Raw genomic sequence first — 19,486 nt, forward strand, 5'->3', positions numbered from 1 at the left:
AAAATACTGACATCTAGTAGTGAGATTTTACACAGTAGAACGTTAAACCTCCATTCTTTTTTAATGGCCACCAGGGTGTGCAAACACACTCACAGTCCCCATAGAATCTCCAAAAGTTGGTTCTGTTCATCTGGACGTAGCGTTTTGTGGGAGAAACGTTTCGTCACTCATCCAGGTGACTTCTTCAGTCTCAGCTGACTGCAGGCTTCCCCAATCTTATAAACAGTACATTTGCATAATGACTGAAACCAGCCAACTGAAGGAACAATGGGAGGTCAGTTCCTTAATCTGAATTATGCAAATTCTCATGACCATTGATCAACAACTACTGACCAAAACCCACTGATCAATGCGCATGAGTACCATTCACAGAGAGTTGGGGAATGGCTGCAATCACAGCATTGTAAGATGGCGAAATATGTACCCATAGGCCCCCTCCTCGATTCAGAGATGGTCTTTCTCTTTTCACGTAAATGGCCTTCTTGACTCCGCGCTCAAACCAGCGTTCCTCCCTGAGGATTTACTTTCCCGGATGATTGATAATGCATCAAGAAGTCCTCATAGAAGTTTACGGGATAACAGCTCTCTGACTTGACCCTTAACGTTTGGTGCTGACTTTATGGACACAGTTGCTCCTTTTGCATCAGACTGGAAAAACACATTAAACCTTTGGAAAATTTTAGTCATATTACTCTATATGGACAAAAGTACTCAACTTACTACACAGAGATGGCTTTTACAAATTGTGTGCCAGGTATGTGGTACCCTGGTCTGTATCTTTACATGACAGAGTTTCTAAAAGAAGAATGGGAGGAGTTTTCAGTTATCCTTCCCAGTTTGGATTCAGGCGACAGACACCCACTCTACTTTTAAGACTCGGGTCAAAATGTGTTTATATACCACTGCAGCATGCATGCAATTTCAATTTTTTGTCTTCTCACTCCTATTGTCTTCACTCCTTGTGTTTTCCCCTATTTCCCTGTGCTCGCTTTCTCTTTTCTTTTTGTTAGATTGTTGCAGTTTTCTCCAGTAAGCAGTGGCATCTTTATCTTACACGATACAGTTCCTTGAGGCAACTGTTGGTGTGATTTGGCACTACCTGAACCTGAATTGAACACATCACACTAGGCATTGTAAGTAACAGTTTCATGCTGGTAAATCTGAATGCCAGCATTTTCCTGTAATTTAACCGTGTATAGGTGTGTGTCAGTGTGTGTGTGTTCCTGTTGCTGGGTTGCTTTAGCATCAGTAGCCTCTGTTAATTACCACTAATGCTAATTTCCATTGCTTCTGAGCCAATAGAGGCGTCATCCACCTACACTGTCCTGTCCTCTGTCATGACAACGTCATGCTCTCCCATTTGGTGATATCCAATTAGTCTCTCCCTCTGAGGAGAAAATGCTCCAATCTAATAAGCGTCCTTTCTTAATACCAGTGGAAGCCTTAAAGCCCAGATTACAGCCCCAGCTCCCTCTGTTAGTCCCTCCCCTTTCAAACCTACTGCGCCTCACTGTCACCGTTTTTGTCTCTCTATCTGGACCTCTCGCTTGTTTCTCTACGCTAATTTTGGCTCAATTAATATCACGTACGTGGGCATTCTAACGCGTGAAGGAAGATTTGTTTTTTTCTTTTTGCTTTTCAGAAGGATGAAAAAAGCAAATGTTTCCCAAATCAGGTTGGGTGTCTTCTTAGCTCATGTGGTTATCTGTCTTTTGCAGGATCCACATCAAATTTTGTTCTTAGGACTCATGTGCACAGTGCAGATGTGAAGCATAACATATAAATGGGTTTATATGCTTCTCACTACAGCTGAGTTACTCTGCTGTGCCCAGAGGGAGTAATCAATTAAAATGTAAGTAATGAGGAAATAAGATGAAATATTAGGCATTCAACATGGATTTAGAGTGATGAAAATGGCACAGGAGGCTGAAAAGCTTTTGAAGAAGACAAATGAAACAGGACGTTGGTATGTGCTCACAAATTAAGGCCCGTCCATCAGTAACCGAAGCATTTCTTTAATTCCCGTTTCTTCTGCTGTAATAATGATTTCAGATTTATCTTTAAATAAAGAAGAGGTCAGTGTAAAACTCAACATTTCTTCAATTTTGCATGCTCGCCCCGTTCTCCCACTCTGTTTCCTCCTGAGTGAAACTGCAGCTTTCTGCAGTGTCATGTTGTTTTGCAGGTTGTATATACAGTTCAGTGAAAATGTATTTGGCTCCCTCAATATTTCTTCGTTTTATTTGTATGTTTGTCGTAGTTAAATGTTTCAGGTCATCAAACAAATTCTAACATTAGGCAAAAATAACACAAGAAAATATAAAATGCAGTTTTTACATGATGAGCTCATTATTTAAGGGGAAAATGAATTCAGTCCTGCCTGGCTCTGCTTTCTAAACCTAATAACTAGTTGTTATTGAGGCGAGCATGTTTCCCATCAACGTGGAGGAATTTTGGCTCAGTCTTCTTTGCAGAATTGTTTTATTTAATTCACACTTGGAAGGTTTTCTAGCATGAACGTCCTGTTAAGGTCATGCCAAAGCACCTCAATACTATTGAGTCCAGACGTTGACTGGACCACTCATCAAAACACTTTTTTTTAAAAAAGCAATTTAGTGGTGGACTTGCTGTTTTGTGTCAGAACAAAGTCCTGCTGCATAACCCAAATACACTTGAGCAGTACACAAACTAATTGTCAGACATCCTCCTTCAGCATTTTCTGGTAGAGAGCAGAATTCATGGCTCCATCAATTACAGGAAGTCGTCCTGAAGAAGCAAAGCATCGTCAGTCCATTGCACTACCACCACCACCACCACGTTTCACTGTCGGTATGATGATCTTTTGGTGACATGCCACCTTAGTTTTAGGCCAGATGTAACGGGACTCAAACCTTCAAAGAGGTTCAACTTTTGTCTCGCTAGTCCACAGGATATTTTCCTAAAAAGTCTCAAGATGTTTTTTGACAAACGTGTTTTCTGGAGAAGAGGCTTTCTCCCGGCAACTCTTCAAAGCAATCAATCATTTTCTAACCTTTAGCATCAGTTGGCTGGCAACCCTTTTAACTCCTGTGGAAGCAGTAAGGCTGGACCTTGGGTGTTTTTCTTCCTCTTAATGACTGTTTCTTTCCCAACAGGTGCTGTAAGTTATGAAAAGGAACCAGAGCACCACTGTCAGATTTGTCATTAATTGTTCTTTATACTGTGTTCTCAGAATATCTTTGTAAAGTTTGCTTTCAAGACAAATTACATGGGTTTGCATAGGGCTGTTATTGTGGTGGCATGATATGGCTTCATACAGTATTGATCCACTTGTAGAGTACCCCTTAGAAAGGTCACTGCAAATTAACAGAAAGTTGGTCTTATTGTCGTTATCAGACACAATATTGGAAAGGCATCAGTATCTATAAAATAGATAAACGGCTTTTTATGCCATTGATATTTGCTGTAACTCACCTGAAGGTACCTGAAGTATTTTACAGATACTTGTTGTACCTTTATCAGATAAAATAAAACTGTACAGCATGCACATGTATCTGTGAATTCCTTTCTCATAAAGATGTTGTAACATTTAAGAGAAGAGAACAAAGCAAAACGTCATCTTTTTACAGCACCACTGCAGTATTTTCTCTTTTCTGTCAATTATTTCCAATTCATCTGACATCAAAGCCGAGGTCCTGTCTGCACTCGTCTCCTCTACTCTGCTGGTAGAGTATGTGATACTCTGTGTTCAGTTTCTGCCAGTAATTTGCTTTTCCTTCACCAAGATTGAATCCAATCATCCTCAGTGTCAGATCTCACAGTGAGGGCCTGCACACGGAGAAAAAATATTAACCATTAACACGTGAATGGCTTTTGAAGCAACAGTAATGCAGGGGAAAATAACCATAAACACATGAAATCAACTATTCATCCTTTTTTTCTTGCGCTCTATTGTAAGTAACAAACTGGAGGTCCTGCTTCAGAAAGCAGGAATCAGCACATTTTATTGCAACATGAATCTTAATGTTTATTCATCTGTTTTACATTCTGCTTTCTCCCTAATGGCTGCAGGATAGCCAAGTCCTCTGCCCTCTTTCTTCCCTAAATGTTTTCATTACTGCCTCAGATGAAATATGGCACATTAATAATTGCAGCTCCACATACTTGCTCCTGCACGTGTCAGAGCTGCTAAGCCTGGCAGACAGAAATAACAGGAGTTTATGGCAGGAAGGACCTTGACTCAGCTGTGAACTGTTCTGCATTTATGCACCGTCATTCCAATTTTAAGACTCACTGAAGGAGGAAAACAAGAAGACTTCTCTCATTGTGTGTACGATGCATGGGCACCAGAGAGTCAAAGGAAACACTGATTTTCCCCATAAGCCGGTAACACCATGCACCAATTTATAAACAACAAATTTCAGTATGTTGATGTCATAAAATCATAAAACTGCTTCATGGAGTAAAGCCTTTTTTCTTCACACAAATAGAAGTCATTCTGTTACCAGCAGCCTGTCTCATTTAATTGAGTCTATGAAAAAGGCCAAAGATACTGCAGTGTGACAGGCGTAAAATAACATTTTTGTGCCAACAAGGTGCAAAAAGCTATGAGACAAATCTCTGAATGGCGTGCAATGGACATCAGGAAGACAAAAGAAGAAGTGTCAGGCCTAAAAAACTACCAAGAGCAGCAGTATTTGAAATTCATGTTCCAAAGGCCCAATAATGGCCCTTCAGTTGGTCCATCTACTGTTCACTGAAGTCTCATCAGAAATGATCTGAATGGGAGGCAAGGAGAGAAGAAAGACTACATGACAAGAAAACTGCCTAAGAGTTCAGGCTGTGCTGAAGATTAAAGGTGGACCTACCAAATATTGACTTTCAAGCTAGTCAGAATTGTACAAACTGTACAAACCATGTGTGTTTGCACCCAACTCCCTTTTGTTTTTAGCAGAATATAAATAGATGAGGGGTTACTAAAGAGTTTCGTACTTCATTCGTACAAGGGAGAAACGGAAAACTTCAGGAATAGCTCTGGAAAATGTTTTCAGAAAGCTCTCATGACGACAAACCGACGTAAGCCCGAGTAATGAGATTCGGGTCAATCTGCCCATCAGAGATTTCTTCACAGTGTCCAATTAGTTCAGTACAGTGGCTTCTTAAAGCGTTACATAAGAGTGACACACAATGGAAACTTCTCAGTATCCTTGGAATAGACTCTAACAATCAACAGGTCGAACTCTGTGCTCAGTAGTGAAATAAAACCCGTGAATGTTCACTGAAAAAGCAGAAACGAAGCTCTGAAAATGGCCCTAAGTGATCAAAATACAGGGAGAGAGCATGCAGACCGAAACATAAGTACAGACAAGTTGACATTAAAATACTTTGACTTGCAAAGGACACTGAAATATTCTTTGAACGTTTATCTGGGAGGAGATACTCAGCAGTTGGAGTCATTTAAATGGAAATATGAAAAGAAACTGATAATTATGCAGAAAGGAATTTATTTATTCACTATAGGCAATTCTTTGTACTAAAGAAATTTCTTTTTTGCAATGAATGTTTAAAAAAAAAAACTAGCTAAAACTGGAGGGATTCTGCTTCAAAGCTTATTGGAGCATAGCAGATAGAAAATTGAAATGCATGATGTGTTTGCATAAAAGAAAAGTCCTTGGTTGTGTTTTAAATGAATTACTGTAAGCCAAGCCGTGGAATTTTAATCTATAAAGAGCTGGAGACTGAACTGGAATTAAATGAATTATGCAAAAAACACAGGAGCAAGCACATTTGGAAACATTTTAATAAGTAATAATAAAACAAAGAGACCTTTTTCATGAATAATCCAACCAATGGCACATGTGAAAGCAGCCTTTAATCAAAAATGATAAATGTGGCGATAGGTAAAGAAAACACAAAGGTTGATGAGAATAAATGAAAACAAGAGAACAGAGGGAATAGATTTCAGTGTATGGAAAATATCAAAGGTGTGACAAATAAAACTGAATAACATGAATAAAATCAAACGGGAACACAATAAGGAAAAAAAACAGAGAAAGTAATTTCAAAATGAGAAAACAGTGATAAGCACCGCTGGTTTCAGGTCGATAATTGAATAATTGATTAACAGTTGGAATCAATCAGATTAAAAACTGAAATCAAACTTACTGCACATGTAAGTACCAACATCGAGGTTTTGCAAAGATATAATACAGAGACAATAAAGTTAAAGTCCAGGATTGTATGCATGCTCTCATAGGACTGGTGTTTAACAGTGTTTTGCGCAACCATTTCTGCAAAAGAAATGAACTTTAGCAACCTATATCAACTGATAGTTACATGCAGGAAGGTTATAAGATCCCATAAAATAAGTAATGGCTCAGCCACCCGTACAAACCCCCCCCAAAAATAGTCAGGATTGCCCACCCGCCAGATACAAGTGATCCAGTCAGAATGTGTGAACACTGTGCAGCGGTATTGAGGTCAGAGGGCGCTGCTGCTGTCAATAATCAGCGTGAGCAAGTGCTGAGATGGGATTAAAAAGTGGTGCATGTGTAAAGTAGGTTATACTGAATCGGTTGTGCATCGCCGCCTTGGCTTGCTCTGCAAGTGTCAACACCAATCCTGTGACCTCATATTCACCAGTAAACCACGGCCTCAGCTCTTTGCCCTTTTTCACATGAGCTCATGCTTGTTATGATGCGGTTCACGCATAAGTCTGTTATTTATCATGGAGAACTATTACACACAAGTTTAAACCTATTTTTATATCTCTCCCCTTCAGGGCTTCAACGGCTGCTCTTTACACTTTCTGTTTTCGAGGCCAGTGAGGACATGTTTTTATAATAAAAGAAAAAACTTTTTGAATGAGCTGCTCCTGTGCTCTGTCACTCCTTATGCCTGCGATGATACAAGCTCAGTTTACTTGCTCTAATTAGTGCAGATGAGCCTTAGATTGCTCTACCTTTAAGGCTTAAAAAAATCTAAATGGACGTACGGTGGCCTTGAAAGGTCAAATGCACTGCACCGTAGAAAAATGCTGCAAAAGCACACACAACCTAAAGGAAGTGTGATTTGGGGAGACAATAATGTGACAGCCCAGCTATTTTTTAAAGGCACATATTCCACACAGCCTTTACTTCAGTGTCTTGATGACATTAGGGTTGGATGTCTCTTAATCTTTTAAAATTCAATGACAAAAAGACAGAGGTGATGGTTTTTAGTAGCCCCACTGAGACCCCCAATGTGTATTTAGATTCCTTGGCCCAGTATGTTAAGCCAACTGTCAAAAACGTGGGAGTCAAAGTGGACTGTGAACTGAAGCTTGACAGTCAGATTAAGGCAGTTGTAAAATCTAGCTTCTTTCAGCTCAGGCAGCTGCTAAAATAAAGCCAATTCTTTCACTGCAGCACTTTGAGACAGTGATCCACGTCTTTGCTAGCACTCGGCTGGATTATTGTAATGCACTTCATATAGGGGTCAGTGCTTCATACATTACTCATTTACAGAGCGTGCAAAATGCTGCAGCTCATCTTTAAACTGGCACTCAAAAGGTTGAGCAGATTTCTCCTATTTTAGCTTCACTTCACTGGCTGTCTATTCCTTTTAGGATTCATTTAAAAATTCTTTTATTTGCTTTTAAAGCCCCCCAGGGCCTAGCCCCATCTTATCCCTCTGAGCTGCTACAGCGTTATACTCCCACCCGCTCTCTCAAGTCAGCTGATCAGCTGCTGAATGTACCCAGGACTGAGCATAAACTTAGAGGAGATCGAGCTTTTGCTGCTGCAGCTCCAAAGCTGTGGAGCGATCTCTTCAGAGATTAGACGGGCTTCTTCCCTCCTGAACCCACCTCTTTACCCTGGCCTTTGACACCGTGTGAGATGTTGGTGTTAGTTTTGTTGTTTTAAGTAGATTCTATGCTGTTTTATCTTGTTTTTTTAATATAAGGCTGTTTTATTTTTTTATGTATTATGTGTTTTATTTATTTATTTTTGTTGTTTTCCTTTATTCTATTGTTTTTAACTTGTTTTCTGTACAGCACTTTGGTCCTCTGCTGGGTATTTTAAAGTGCTTTATAAAGAAAATTGGATTTTTTTCTTCCTTACAATACAGTCTGTTTCTTTTTAGTGCGTCTCAGTGTGATCTTTCACAGCTGTTCCGTCACGTATTGTGTAATCAAAAAGACATCAAAATATATAGTGAGATTTGTTTTTGTCTTCTATTGTGTTTTATTTAAATTCTATTGTGTTTTGTGTGTTTTTTCAGAATTTTTGTATTTGCTGGTATTTTCTTAATTTGCAGCGTGTTTGACCTTTCAAGGCCACCGTATGGATGGGTTAAAAAAAAACAACCAAAACCTCCAAATAAAAACATATTTAAAAAACACTGTATAATAATTGTTATGAAGGAAATTTTTGTATCTATAAAGTTAGGCATTTTTAGGCATTTTTACTTCCAGCGACTGACTCGCGTTTGGAGCCGGCCTCTTGTTGCCAGTCAATGAACTGAAGCTTCTGCACTTCAAGGTCGCTGCTTCTTAAATCTTACAGTTGGGTCTGTCATTAGCTGCATTGCTGAGTGGGTTCTTGGAACATCTCCACATAAAATTCTGCAGATTTAACTTTCTCCATCTATCTGTAACCACAAAACTAAACCATAGCTGCCAACCAAGGCCGGGTATATTTCAGCCACTAGCAGACAGAGAGAGTTGACTGGAAGCCAAATGAATCTTAATATAGAGTCTCTTCCCTATTTCTTTAATTCTGTCTTTTAAAATAACTCATATTAAAAATAATATTTTGGGTTTTTTTAGTGTAGAGGTGGTTCAAACTGTTTTTTTTTGTCTGGAATTTAAACATAGAAATATGTCCTGGACACAAAGTGTAAGTTCAGCATTTCAGTGGCATTTCAGACTGTGGTTTATTCCCGTCTAGACATTTTTGATTACAAAAATGCACGCCTGGAATAGTTACTGATGGTCTCGGAGCTTTCTGTGTGGTGGGAACCAAACCTCCATAGATCCCAAAGATCGCATGTACTGTACATCTGCGCTGTGTACATCCAAACTCGAGGCAGCCGAACACACACGGGAATTCAGACGGATCATGAAAGAGCTGACCTGTCTGCTGAAGCCATAAATTTGACAACCTTTACAACGCTGCCTGTAAAGTTTAACGCACTGCAAAGACACACACACACACACACACACACACACACACACACACACACACACACACGCTGAAGTATTGAGTCATAATGCTGCCCCAGAGCTACTTTTCAGTTCCAAGCCTGTATGCTAATTTAATTAGTAGTCTCGGTATTAAGTGTTAGCAGTGAGTATTAGCATACAGACAAGAAAAGTGTGGACACTTGACACACTGACCTGTAAAAGAAATCAAAACTGCGTGTAGCTGCTCTGCGGTTCAGTCTGGGCCACTGTTATTGCCTTTAACTGAGGAGTGGCTTGTTAATACCTGCCCTGATAATATAACGAGGCCACAGGTAAACAAGCTTAGATGAATTAGCTGTACTCACAGCAAGGCAAGTCTTGAAGAGCTGGTTACCAAATTATTTAACTTTGTGTGGAGAACAGGGATCACACCAACAAAATGGACATTAGGAATAATTAAACTTGTATAGCAAATTACAGAGGAATTGCACTCCTTATGTCTTTTGTTTATTTATGTAAATAATCAGTGTCTGACTTCTACTTTAACCACAGTGGGTTTTCTGGGAGAGCAGGCTGGTTACTCAACAATCTTTGTTTTACATAATGTAACTGGTTTGTATGTGCACTGTAAGAATGACTGCACTGTGCTTTCATTTATTACAAAAAGAGCTTTTAATTGAGTGGAAATAGGTTTATTAATAGGTTGTGTATAATTTATAAATAACAAAATATGTGATTGTCTGAATCACAATAATGGGTTTCGATAAGGTGATGATTTTATCACCTTTGCTTTCTGGAATTATTTTAAATATACAATAAGTGGACATCATAAGGGGCTGTCATTGCTGTGGACACGAGTGATGGTGGTGTGGAGGTCTATCTAAGACTCTTTGGGCTTCTGTATGCAGATGATACGGTTTCATATTTTGAAGCTTTTCATGTTAAATTTCCGAAGAAGTTAAATAAAAAGTCTTTAAATTAAGAAACAAACCTGATCGCTCAACACAGTGTCAAGTCATTATTTATCCTAAAAGTTAAAATGATACAGCAGCCAACAGTAGGTAAATTAAAACTTTATTTCTATAGGACCTTTCAAGATAAACATCACAAGTGCAACGAAATACCAGAGCATGAAAAAAGAGAAAAAAACAAAAACTTTTATGAGAAATAAATAAGTATTATTTCTCATATTTTAACCTATTTTTTTTTAGTAAATTAGGTTATTTAAAAATAAAACAGAATAAACAAATCAAATCAAAATGTGGAATGAAAAACTGTGAAAAATTAAAAAGAAAAAAGTGAAAAAAAATCATCATTTATAAATACAAATATAAAAAGTAGTAGAAGACCATTTAAAAGGTGGAATGGAATAAGGAAATCAACAAAAAAAAAATCAAAATAAAATAAATAAGGTTTGAAAAGCAATAAAAATAAAAAACAAAAATGAATCAACACCACAGAAACAGATGTGTAATCCAAGCAAATCAAGTCACTGGTAAAATAAAATAACTACCAAACTATCACTAAGAATAACCGAAGGGCACTGAAAAGAAACATCCAATACATGCTCAGAATGTATGTGTAAAAAGTGTCTCAAAAGGGGGAAGATTTTAAAGAATATTAGAATATTACAGAGTCTTTGATCAGTCCTTCAGAGGATCTAAAAGAGCTAATGTGGAGCAATAGAGGTGTGAAATGCATGGCTTCATAGACAAATGAAAAGACCCTAAAATCAATCTTTAATGTCCTAAATGAAACAAACCCGTGTTTCCCCACCTGTAGAGTAAGATCCACACTTACATTACACAGCACAGACGTGCAGTCTGTGGTAAAGAGGACAGGTCTGTCCTCCTTCCCTTCTACACCCTACATACATTTAAAGAGGCTTAGCCATTATCGTGTCCTCTTTTAGGAGCAGGTGCATGCACTGGTGCAACTGATCATTGCACAGGATGTGATCACCCCCATATTCAGACTATTTAAAAAAAAAATCTGAGCGTGACCTTTACATTGGTTACTAAATCCAATCTTTAATAACTATGAGTAACTATGAATGTGTCTGAGCTCTTTATTTACAAATGAAGGACAGTGTAATCTATAATCTTTTAATACATGAAATCTCTGTCTGTCTGTGAGTTACCTCATCAGTAGTTGAGCAATCAAACCTGGCACACCAATACACCTCACCCCCCTGGTTCTTATCTAGATATAATGTCATAGTGTTGCAGAGCAACCACCTACTAGAGACTAAAATGACCCATTTGTAGTTTTTGCGACTGTAAAAGTTTATAAAAGCCTCATATCAGTTTAATTTCACCAAAATAACATCTGGTTTAGAAAGTATTGGACATACTTATTTTTAATCTACAAATATACACACCAGGTTTATAGTATCCATATTAAATTACATCATTTGACACATTTGTGAAATAAAAAGAAACTGTATAACTGTATATGTGCAAAAGTATTTGGATTTCAAACCATGTGAAACAGTCCAGACCACAAAAATCTTTTTTGTGAGGTGCATGTTATTAATATGTTCAGGTAAACCTATGTTTCTCAGGGTGAGTAAGTATAACAGTTTGCTAATAGCATTCAACTGGCCAAACAATACTGTAGCATTAGCATTAAATGACTAGTGTTATTAATAACAGGCATATGATAAAAGATGAAGCCGTTAGCGAGAGAATGAGCGAGCGCCACTGTTCGCATAAAATTCCATTAATTGTTGATTTGAGGTCATCCATACAAAAGAACATATTGTCAATATTTTAGCATGCCTCAAGACTTCATAAATCATGTTCTCATTTCTTATTGAGAGCTCCTCTGGTTCCTCTGTAAGTGCACAGGATGAAAGGCTGGTCTGCTGAGCCGGCTCTCAGTTTACATGTTAAAATGTACTTTTTCCCGCTGCCATCAACCCTGTGAGGTTCATATTTGTGACTTGTTATGGTGACTGTTGTGATTAACAGAATCCTAAAAACATCTTTGAAATATTTCTGTAATAAACTGCTTATGATCTGGATGCTGTGTTCACTGTCTTGTATTGTGTATAGTTGTATCTTTGTTACAATTTCTACTGCCCTCTTTTCCAGGTCTCTCTCTTTTTTCCTTTTTTTAATGAAAAGATTTTCAATTAAATCAGACTTTTACTTGTTTTTGGATAAATATAGGAGTGTATGTCTGTGTGGTTAAGTTTGCAGTAAATGCCTCTTGACTTTATGTTAAATTAGCAGAAATTAGACGATGTCTTCCTATGTTTTGAGTCAGCGTTATGTGGTTGTGTTGTGTCTTTCTCTTATTTTATCCCGCTTCCAAGCAGTCTAATCTGGGATCTGACCTTTAGATCAACACTTTCCACACACAGCCCGTATGGAAAAGACGAGAAAGTTTCGCTCTCCCTCAAACAGTAAATATTTATATGTTATATATATAAGTCTCTCAAGACTTACACATCTTGTGTTATGATTTATTCATGCAAGTTGTTTCTCATGTGAAAGTTTTCATGAGCAAATCTAAAGTATTAAATCAACTGTGGACGTTCTTTTCCAGATGAGTGAGGCTGAATTAATAAAGCATTTAAATGTTAATGGCTTAGAGAAGTGTCGATTAAGAATTGCAGTTTTTCCTGTCATTTTCCTCCCTTGGGATATTTGAATAATAAAAAAAAGATATCAGGTACCCCAGCGAGGCTCAGTTTAACATTTCCTCTTATTTCATCTCCACTCTGTAGAAAAAATATTCAGAAGCATGAAGTCGAAGGTTGCTCATCTTGCTCTTCATCAAGTTCTAGATTTTTTTTATGTTCATTAAAAAGAACGGAACTGGCAGGAGGGAGGTCTTTTGTTTTTTATTGGTGTTAATGAGTTCATTTACTGTTCAAGTGGACCTCCCACGCTGCTGCAGGTCTCTGAGAGTGAAGCTGCCAAACTCACGCTGTGAAGGTTCGGACCGAAACGGTTGCGTAGTTAACGCTGATTCCAGGAATACCTGTTAAACCAAACATGGCTACAGAAACTTAATGTGTAAACATGTTGTCATTTTCCAGGCTGCAAATGTGACATTATCAAATTCCCACAATAAAACTGAAATGCACTTTTTTTTTTTTGCTTAAATCTTCATGCATATATCATGTGTAATTAAAGGTAAATAGCCGAGTTTACTATGATACTTCTTGGTATCATAGAAGCATTATTGGAGAGTCTAGAAAGGCTGGATCTTTGACTTTGGGCCTGAACCTGAGTCAATGAGTGTTGTTGTTGTTTGTTTTTTCAAATTTCATACCTCTCATATTAAAGTTGCTTTTAATTGTATTTGAGCTGTTGGTATGGTTAAATTTCCTCAAGGTCGGGTTGCTCTTTGTTTACTGGTGTAGCTGCACAGACCCACATGTGAAAACAACGTCTCACATGGGCCTGAAACGCGACCGGCTGTCTTCTCACGACAAAGCTAAATGCAGGCGTGCTGGGGTTTAGAGGGATAAGTGAGATAAAAGTCCTTCCAGATTGATCTTTGATTGATCTGTTCCAGCAGGCTGCACCACCTCCATCCCATGGCAGGTAGGACAGCAGTGGGGCGGGGCCAATGGGAACAAGGGAGCTGAGAATCGGGGACAGAGGCAGGGAGGGCGGGGAGCAGAAGATCCTGGATGGGTGGAGAAGTTTGGCTGACCTTCTCTGGTGACCATGTGACTGGAAAAAGGCTGATGTGGGGATTAGAATTAATAGTATAAAAGTGCAACACAGACAACACACTTCACTTACTCAAGGAGCAGAGAGAAGCAGCTCTGAGCAGCGACTGGGAAATCTGTGACTGCAGGTAAGTGCAAACTCTGCAGCTGCAACTTTATTGACTTTGTTTAGTGATGAAACTACCCGGGTGGCGCTACAATGTAACATATAATAAGGATAAAAGTAGCAGTAGAGATTGTACGTGGATAACTGACAGCTGGAAAGATAACAATGATAATTTAGTGTGATGATAATGTATCTGCTAAAATTGTAAACGAATACAAGGAAAGCAGGAAGAAAGACAAGTAGGTAAGACAACAAGGCAATAAAAAAATAAAATCTACATCTATTCTGGGCTAACAAAGATGCACTGGATTTGCAAAACGTTCAGTCAAAGCAAACAGATGGTCGTGAGCCTGCCGGGCAGCGTCTCTGCATCACCGTTCAGCTGAAAGATCAGGAGAGCCTCTGCATCCGCAGGCTGTCTGTATCTGCAGGTGGCGCATAACATCACAAGCCAGGGTGTTCTTCCACCTCTGTCAGAATGCCTTAACAGTGTTAGCAGTCAGAGGAAAGGGGGGCTCAGAAAGGACACGGCTTAAGACGAGAGCAAAGGGAACAGGCAGGGATGTTTTGGTCAAGGCGTTTTCAATACAGTGAAGACAACGCCGTGATGTGATTTGACAATAACAGCCAAAACAACAACAAGAAAAAAACCTTATATCAAGATTATCAAAGTTAAGACAAACTTGTTTTCGAGTCTGGTTTCCAAACTGTCAGGTGGATGAAAGAGCAAATGGAAAAGTTGGAGGTCAAGAATGAAGGTCTTCCCCTTATTGCACATGTCATTCTTGCTGTCCAAGAAGGGCAATTAGTCCACTGTGGATTACAGTGGGATTAGAGCTAATCTGTCTGTAAAGATAATCTGTGTAATCTCCATGGATTGGCACCGAGCGCTGGAAGCAAACAGGATTAGCACGAGGGCAGCAGGAGGCAATGCGAGGCTTTATCAATGTCTTTCTGCCTTCAGAGATCCGCAGTAGAAATGAACGCCAGCCCCCCAGCAGGAAGCGCCCTGGCCCCCGGTGGAGCCACAGGCCCCACTACACCCAAGAAGGGGCCACCCAAGTTCAAGCAGAGGCAGACCCGCACATTCAAGAGCAAGGCCCCAAAGCCAGGCCAGAAGGGGTAAAACACAGTTTTTGTGATATTTAAATGTATAGATTAGGGAACAGATCAGGACTTTGGACGCTCACCTCTTTGTTTCCTCTTTCTCCAGCTTTGGTGATGATATCCCTGGCATGGAGGGTCTTGGCACAGACTTCACAGTGGTGTGCCCATGGGAAGCCTTCGGCGACATGGAGCTCAGCGACTTGGCCAAATACGGCATCATTTAAACCCACTGCCTCCAGCCTTCCTCGCCTGCCTGCACCCTTCCTCTGTCTAATCCTTTCCACCTGGCCTTCTCTCCACCTCAGCTTGGCACGTCGTGATAAGGCTGCCAGCAAACCCCCTAATGCCCTCTCGTCTATCTACCTCTTGCTTTGCGCCACTAAGTGGACGGAAAGCATAATGATGTTGTTATTTTTATATTATAATATGATACTGTTTACAGTATATATATATACTTGAAATGAAAAGACGAGAAAACCATCTCCACCTACCTTTTTCCTTTCCCCTTCACCCACCTAGCGTAGTCTCCTCCTGACTCCTCCCCCCTCCTCATGTGGACTTCCCTGCCTCCCTGTGCCACTCCCGACCCACGGCAATGGATGCAAGCAAAACACTTGTCAACACTAGCTTGTATTTGCTTCTAGCTGCCTGTTGAAATGTAAATAATTTGTTCTAAGCGTTAAACCTTTTTACCTTATCTTCCATCTTCCTTTTGTACTTCCTCCCTCTTTTGTTTTGCATTGTATTTTCTACTCCTTGTGCACAAGGTTGTTGTGAACACCAAGGGATGCAGTGTGGGTGTGCAACATGCTGTAATGGTGAAAAACTACAATGCTCTTTCACGCGATCATTGAGGAGGAATTCCTTTTTGTCCTGCTTTCCATCTCTTTCTGTCCTTGCTGCTACCTGCACTTCCCTCCTTAGAGAAGTTAAAGGCAAATAAGTTTTGTGTTTGCAAACACAATATTATGGAAGATGTGTTGTGAACTGGTATGTCCAAATAGCTGAAATAAAAATCAGTTTATTTTCACTACTTTTACTACCCTCATCTTTTTTTTCTGAAAGACATAAACAGAGTAACATGGCATTTTTTTTAAATCAGTAAAAGAAAAATAATATCAAATCACTATTAAATCATAGACTGTACATAAATGATGGACCTGGCAGCATGACATCACCCACTGTTTTGAGTGTATCTTGCTTTATCACCCATTTCCTGCTAAATGGGAGCAACAATTTATAAAATGAATGACATGTTGTATAAAACAAGGTTTAAACAAGCATTCATTGAAGAGATCAATTGAGGAGTGGGATTTTTTTCTCTTTTATACTTGATAATCAGGCTTCTTTTTATCAGCCGATAAGAAAGAATGCTACATCAATTTAAAACACTACAAAAGAAGGACGCAAAAAATGAGACATCCTGCTTTGAAGCCTCGAGATGAACATTTCTTTATCACCATGTTGGTTACAAAAACACTGTGGTAAACAGGAAAGGTGGATCTGACTATAAACACCATGCACCCATTGGCTGATGATTTCTGATTGACAGGTCAATGATATGTCTTCCTGCTAAACGGTGTAAAGCAGTTACGGTGGTCCCTCGCTATAACGCGGTTCACCATTCGCGGCCTTCCTGTTTCACAGATTTTATTTGTGCAACTTTGCATGGTTTTTTTTTTTTGTTTTTTTGGGAAGTGCATTGTGTTCTGCGTCGTGATTGGCTGTAGACCACTGTCAATCAATCTCCTCGTGTCTCCAGTACAGTACAGAATGAGTTCAGCTTGTCAAATTTACATAAATCTTCGACCGCTAGCAGTGTGACTCTGAAGTGCTGCACTGTATGTTTGTAAGTTTTCTCCCCAACAAACACAACAATGTCGATTAAACATTTTGCACCATCAAAGGCAACCGTGGGGGCTTTGGTTTCATTCTATAATGCTGGACTTATTTTTCTACCAAGGTTTGAACTTTGAGAGTTTAAACAAGAGAGAAAATGTGAAAATGTTGATGCCTGTCTGAGAAAAGTGTATAAAGTGTGTAACGTATAACAATAATAATAGTAGTAGTTATAAAAAAATAAAGCTGGCTACTTAATGGATTTCACCTATCACGGGTTATTTTTAGAACGTAACTCCCGCGATAAACGAGGGACCACTGTAGTACTTAAATTTTGTTATGTATAGATATCAAACACTGTCGATCACATCATTTTACAACAGTAACTAGAGTACGCTGCTGGTATACGGTTTGAATCAGACCTATCTGACAGACTCCAGTTTTTTCATGTAAACAGGGAGTCAGGGTTCTGTGCTGGCAGCTCTTTTTTTAACATTATACATGCTTTGTTTAGACAGTATCATTAGGAAATGTTGCTTACATTTTTATTGCTATCCAGATGGCACAAATTAATTAGTCAAACTACAGGAATGTCTTAAAGATACAAAGGTCTGGATTACCTCGAAATCCCTGCTTCTAAATTATGACAAAACTGAGGTTATTCTACTCTGCCCTAAAAATTTAATGATGTCTAACCAGATACTTACTCTGGATGGCACTACCTCAGCCTCCAGTAATGCTGTGAGTCATTTTTAATCAGGATATGCCCAACAATGTGCATATAAACAGGTATGTAGGACTGTGTTCTTTTATCTGTGCAGTATCTCTAAGATTAGAAACATCTTGTCTCAGAGTGATGCTGAAAAGCTAGTCCACCCATTTCCTCTAGGCTGGACTTTTTGTTTCCTTATTTTCAGGCTGTTCTAAAAGCTCGCTAAAAAGATTCTAGTTGATCCAGAATATTGAAGTACTGATGCATTAGTTTGTGTTTGTTCTTGCCTCTCTATGCTCTCCTTTTTCATCCCTTTTCTCCAATGTAACTGGTTGGAGCAGATGGCTGCCCCTCCCCCTCCCTGAGCCTGGTTCTACCGGAGGTTTTTTTCCTGTTCAAATTGAGTTTTTCCTTCTCGCTGTCTCCAAGTGCTTGCCCATAGGGATCTTCTGTAGGATCTTAACCTTACAACGTAAAGCACCCTGATGCAACTGTTGCTTTGAGTTGGTGCTGTATAAATAATTAATATAAGTTAAAGAAAAATGTATTGATGAAAGATAAATTAATCTAAAACCTTCGTCTCGCTTCATTTGCTCTCCTTGCCAGAGAAGATGATCACAATACTCATTAGACTATTTTAGTGTCCCCCTTAAACACTTCATGTCCCATAGAGCAACTGATATGCTAAACATTATACAGTATACAAAATACACTGTATAACTAATGAAACTTCTTTGCAGGCTTTTAAAAAGACTTCATGACGTTTTGCTTACAGACAGCAAGTCCCAATTTAAATGCAAATATTTGTGCTCTCACATGAAAAATGGTTATTTTATTTGTGTTGAGGTTTTAATGTGCTCATTAGCACAGCTAGGAAGATTTTTGAATCTGGTGTTACAGTCGTATCAAAGTCTGCAGATTACAAAAAACTGGGGCACGAATCCACCAGCCATCACAAAATTTCACTGTATTTAGATTTAAAAAAAAAAAAAACTAAATGAAACATTAAAAAAAAAGAGAAACTAATCAAAATAAATTAAAATTATCTACACTAAAAGACTTTAGTTTTAGGCTTTGGTGAATATGTTTATTGAGACTGGTATGACCACATGACAGTGAGTCAGCTCTGACTGTGTTTGTGTTGTACTCCAAACGTCTTCAAACTTGCTCCTGGCAAACATTAGAAATCAAAATGCTACACCCAACAGACTCTAAAGTGAAACTCGCAAACCCGAGAGAGAGAAAAACAACCGAAACACAACTGTGCTCAAAACAAACACTGTTGAGGATGTTGTGTAGAGTCTCAATGTAAACCTCGACAAGGTCTCAGTACAAGGAAACCATCGGGTCGCTAAACATGGATTCGGATTCCTTGGACTAATAAAACTGGGAATATGCTCCGTCATTGCTCTCCATCCAGTGCGAGAGAGTTTAATCAGATCCAAGTTGGTGGAGCACCTAAAATACAAGTTTACCTTCTCAATGCAGCAAGAAAGGCCCCAAAAAGTCTTAAAGACACACTTTCTGTCAGCATCCTTCAACACTGTCGCGCTTCCCAGACAGCGGGGTTGCCGAGTGTCTAATATGCACACAGACACTCCATGTACAACATATTGGTGCCTTTGAAACATTTATTCGAAGGAGACGTTTACATTGGCCAACATCCGTGTGCACACACCCTGCTCCTGCAACAAACCAGCTTACAAATGGAAAAAGTCCCTCTGGGCTTTAGAGCAAACTTTAGTTGAAGAGTGACTTAAGCTTCAGCTGAACACACCCTTAAACAATGTGCGTGTGCAGGCATGAGTGGAGGTGTTACGTATGGGCTTGCAACGGTGAAAAGCGTTCTCTGTTCCTGATGCAACCCTACTTGTGGCGAACTCGCCA

At 39.2% G+C, this 19,486-nt stretch overlaps 1 protein-coding gene across 1 annotated transcript; it reads left to right on the forward strand.

Annotated features, from left to right (window-relative positions):
• The first annotated feature begins 13,861 nt into the window (after nt 1-13,861).
• LOC120742592 (retinal cone rhodopsin-sensitive cGMP 3',5'-cyclic phosphodiesterase subunit gamma-like) lies at nt 13,862-16,081 on the forward strand. The gene is made up of 3 exons (XM_040045990.1): nt 13,862-13,963; nt 14,906-15,063; nt 15,155-16,081. Exons 2-3 carry the CDS (start codon nt 14,921-14,923, stop codon nt 15,270-15,272), a joined length of 261 nt encoding a protein of 86 aa, XP_039901924.1. The 5' UTR covers nt 13,862-13,963; nt 14,906-14,920; the 3' UTR covers nt 15,273-16,081.
• Nucleotides 16,082-19,486: the final 3,405 nt, after the last annotated feature.

Source organism: Simochromis diagramma, unplaced genomic scaffold (genome assembly GCF_900408965.1).
Source record: "Simochromis diagramma unplaced genomic scaffold, fSimDia1.1 OVJJ01000150.1, whole genome shotgun sequence".
In the NCBI taxonomy this organism is placed as follows: Eukaryota; Metazoa; Chordata; class Actinopteri; order Cichliformes; family Cichlidae; genus Simochromis; species Simochromis diagramma.

Bases quoted from the DNA above. Each gene is read 5' to 3' on its own strand.
- LOC120742592 (XM_040045990.1), top strand. From the start codon at position 14,921: ATGAACGCCAGCCCCCCAGCAGGAAGCGCCCTGGCCCCCGGTGGAGCC. The intron at 15,064-15,154 runs GTAAAACACAGT...CTCTTTCTCCAG, and splicing joins CCAAAGCCAGGCCAGAAGGG to CTTTGGTGATGATATCCCTG.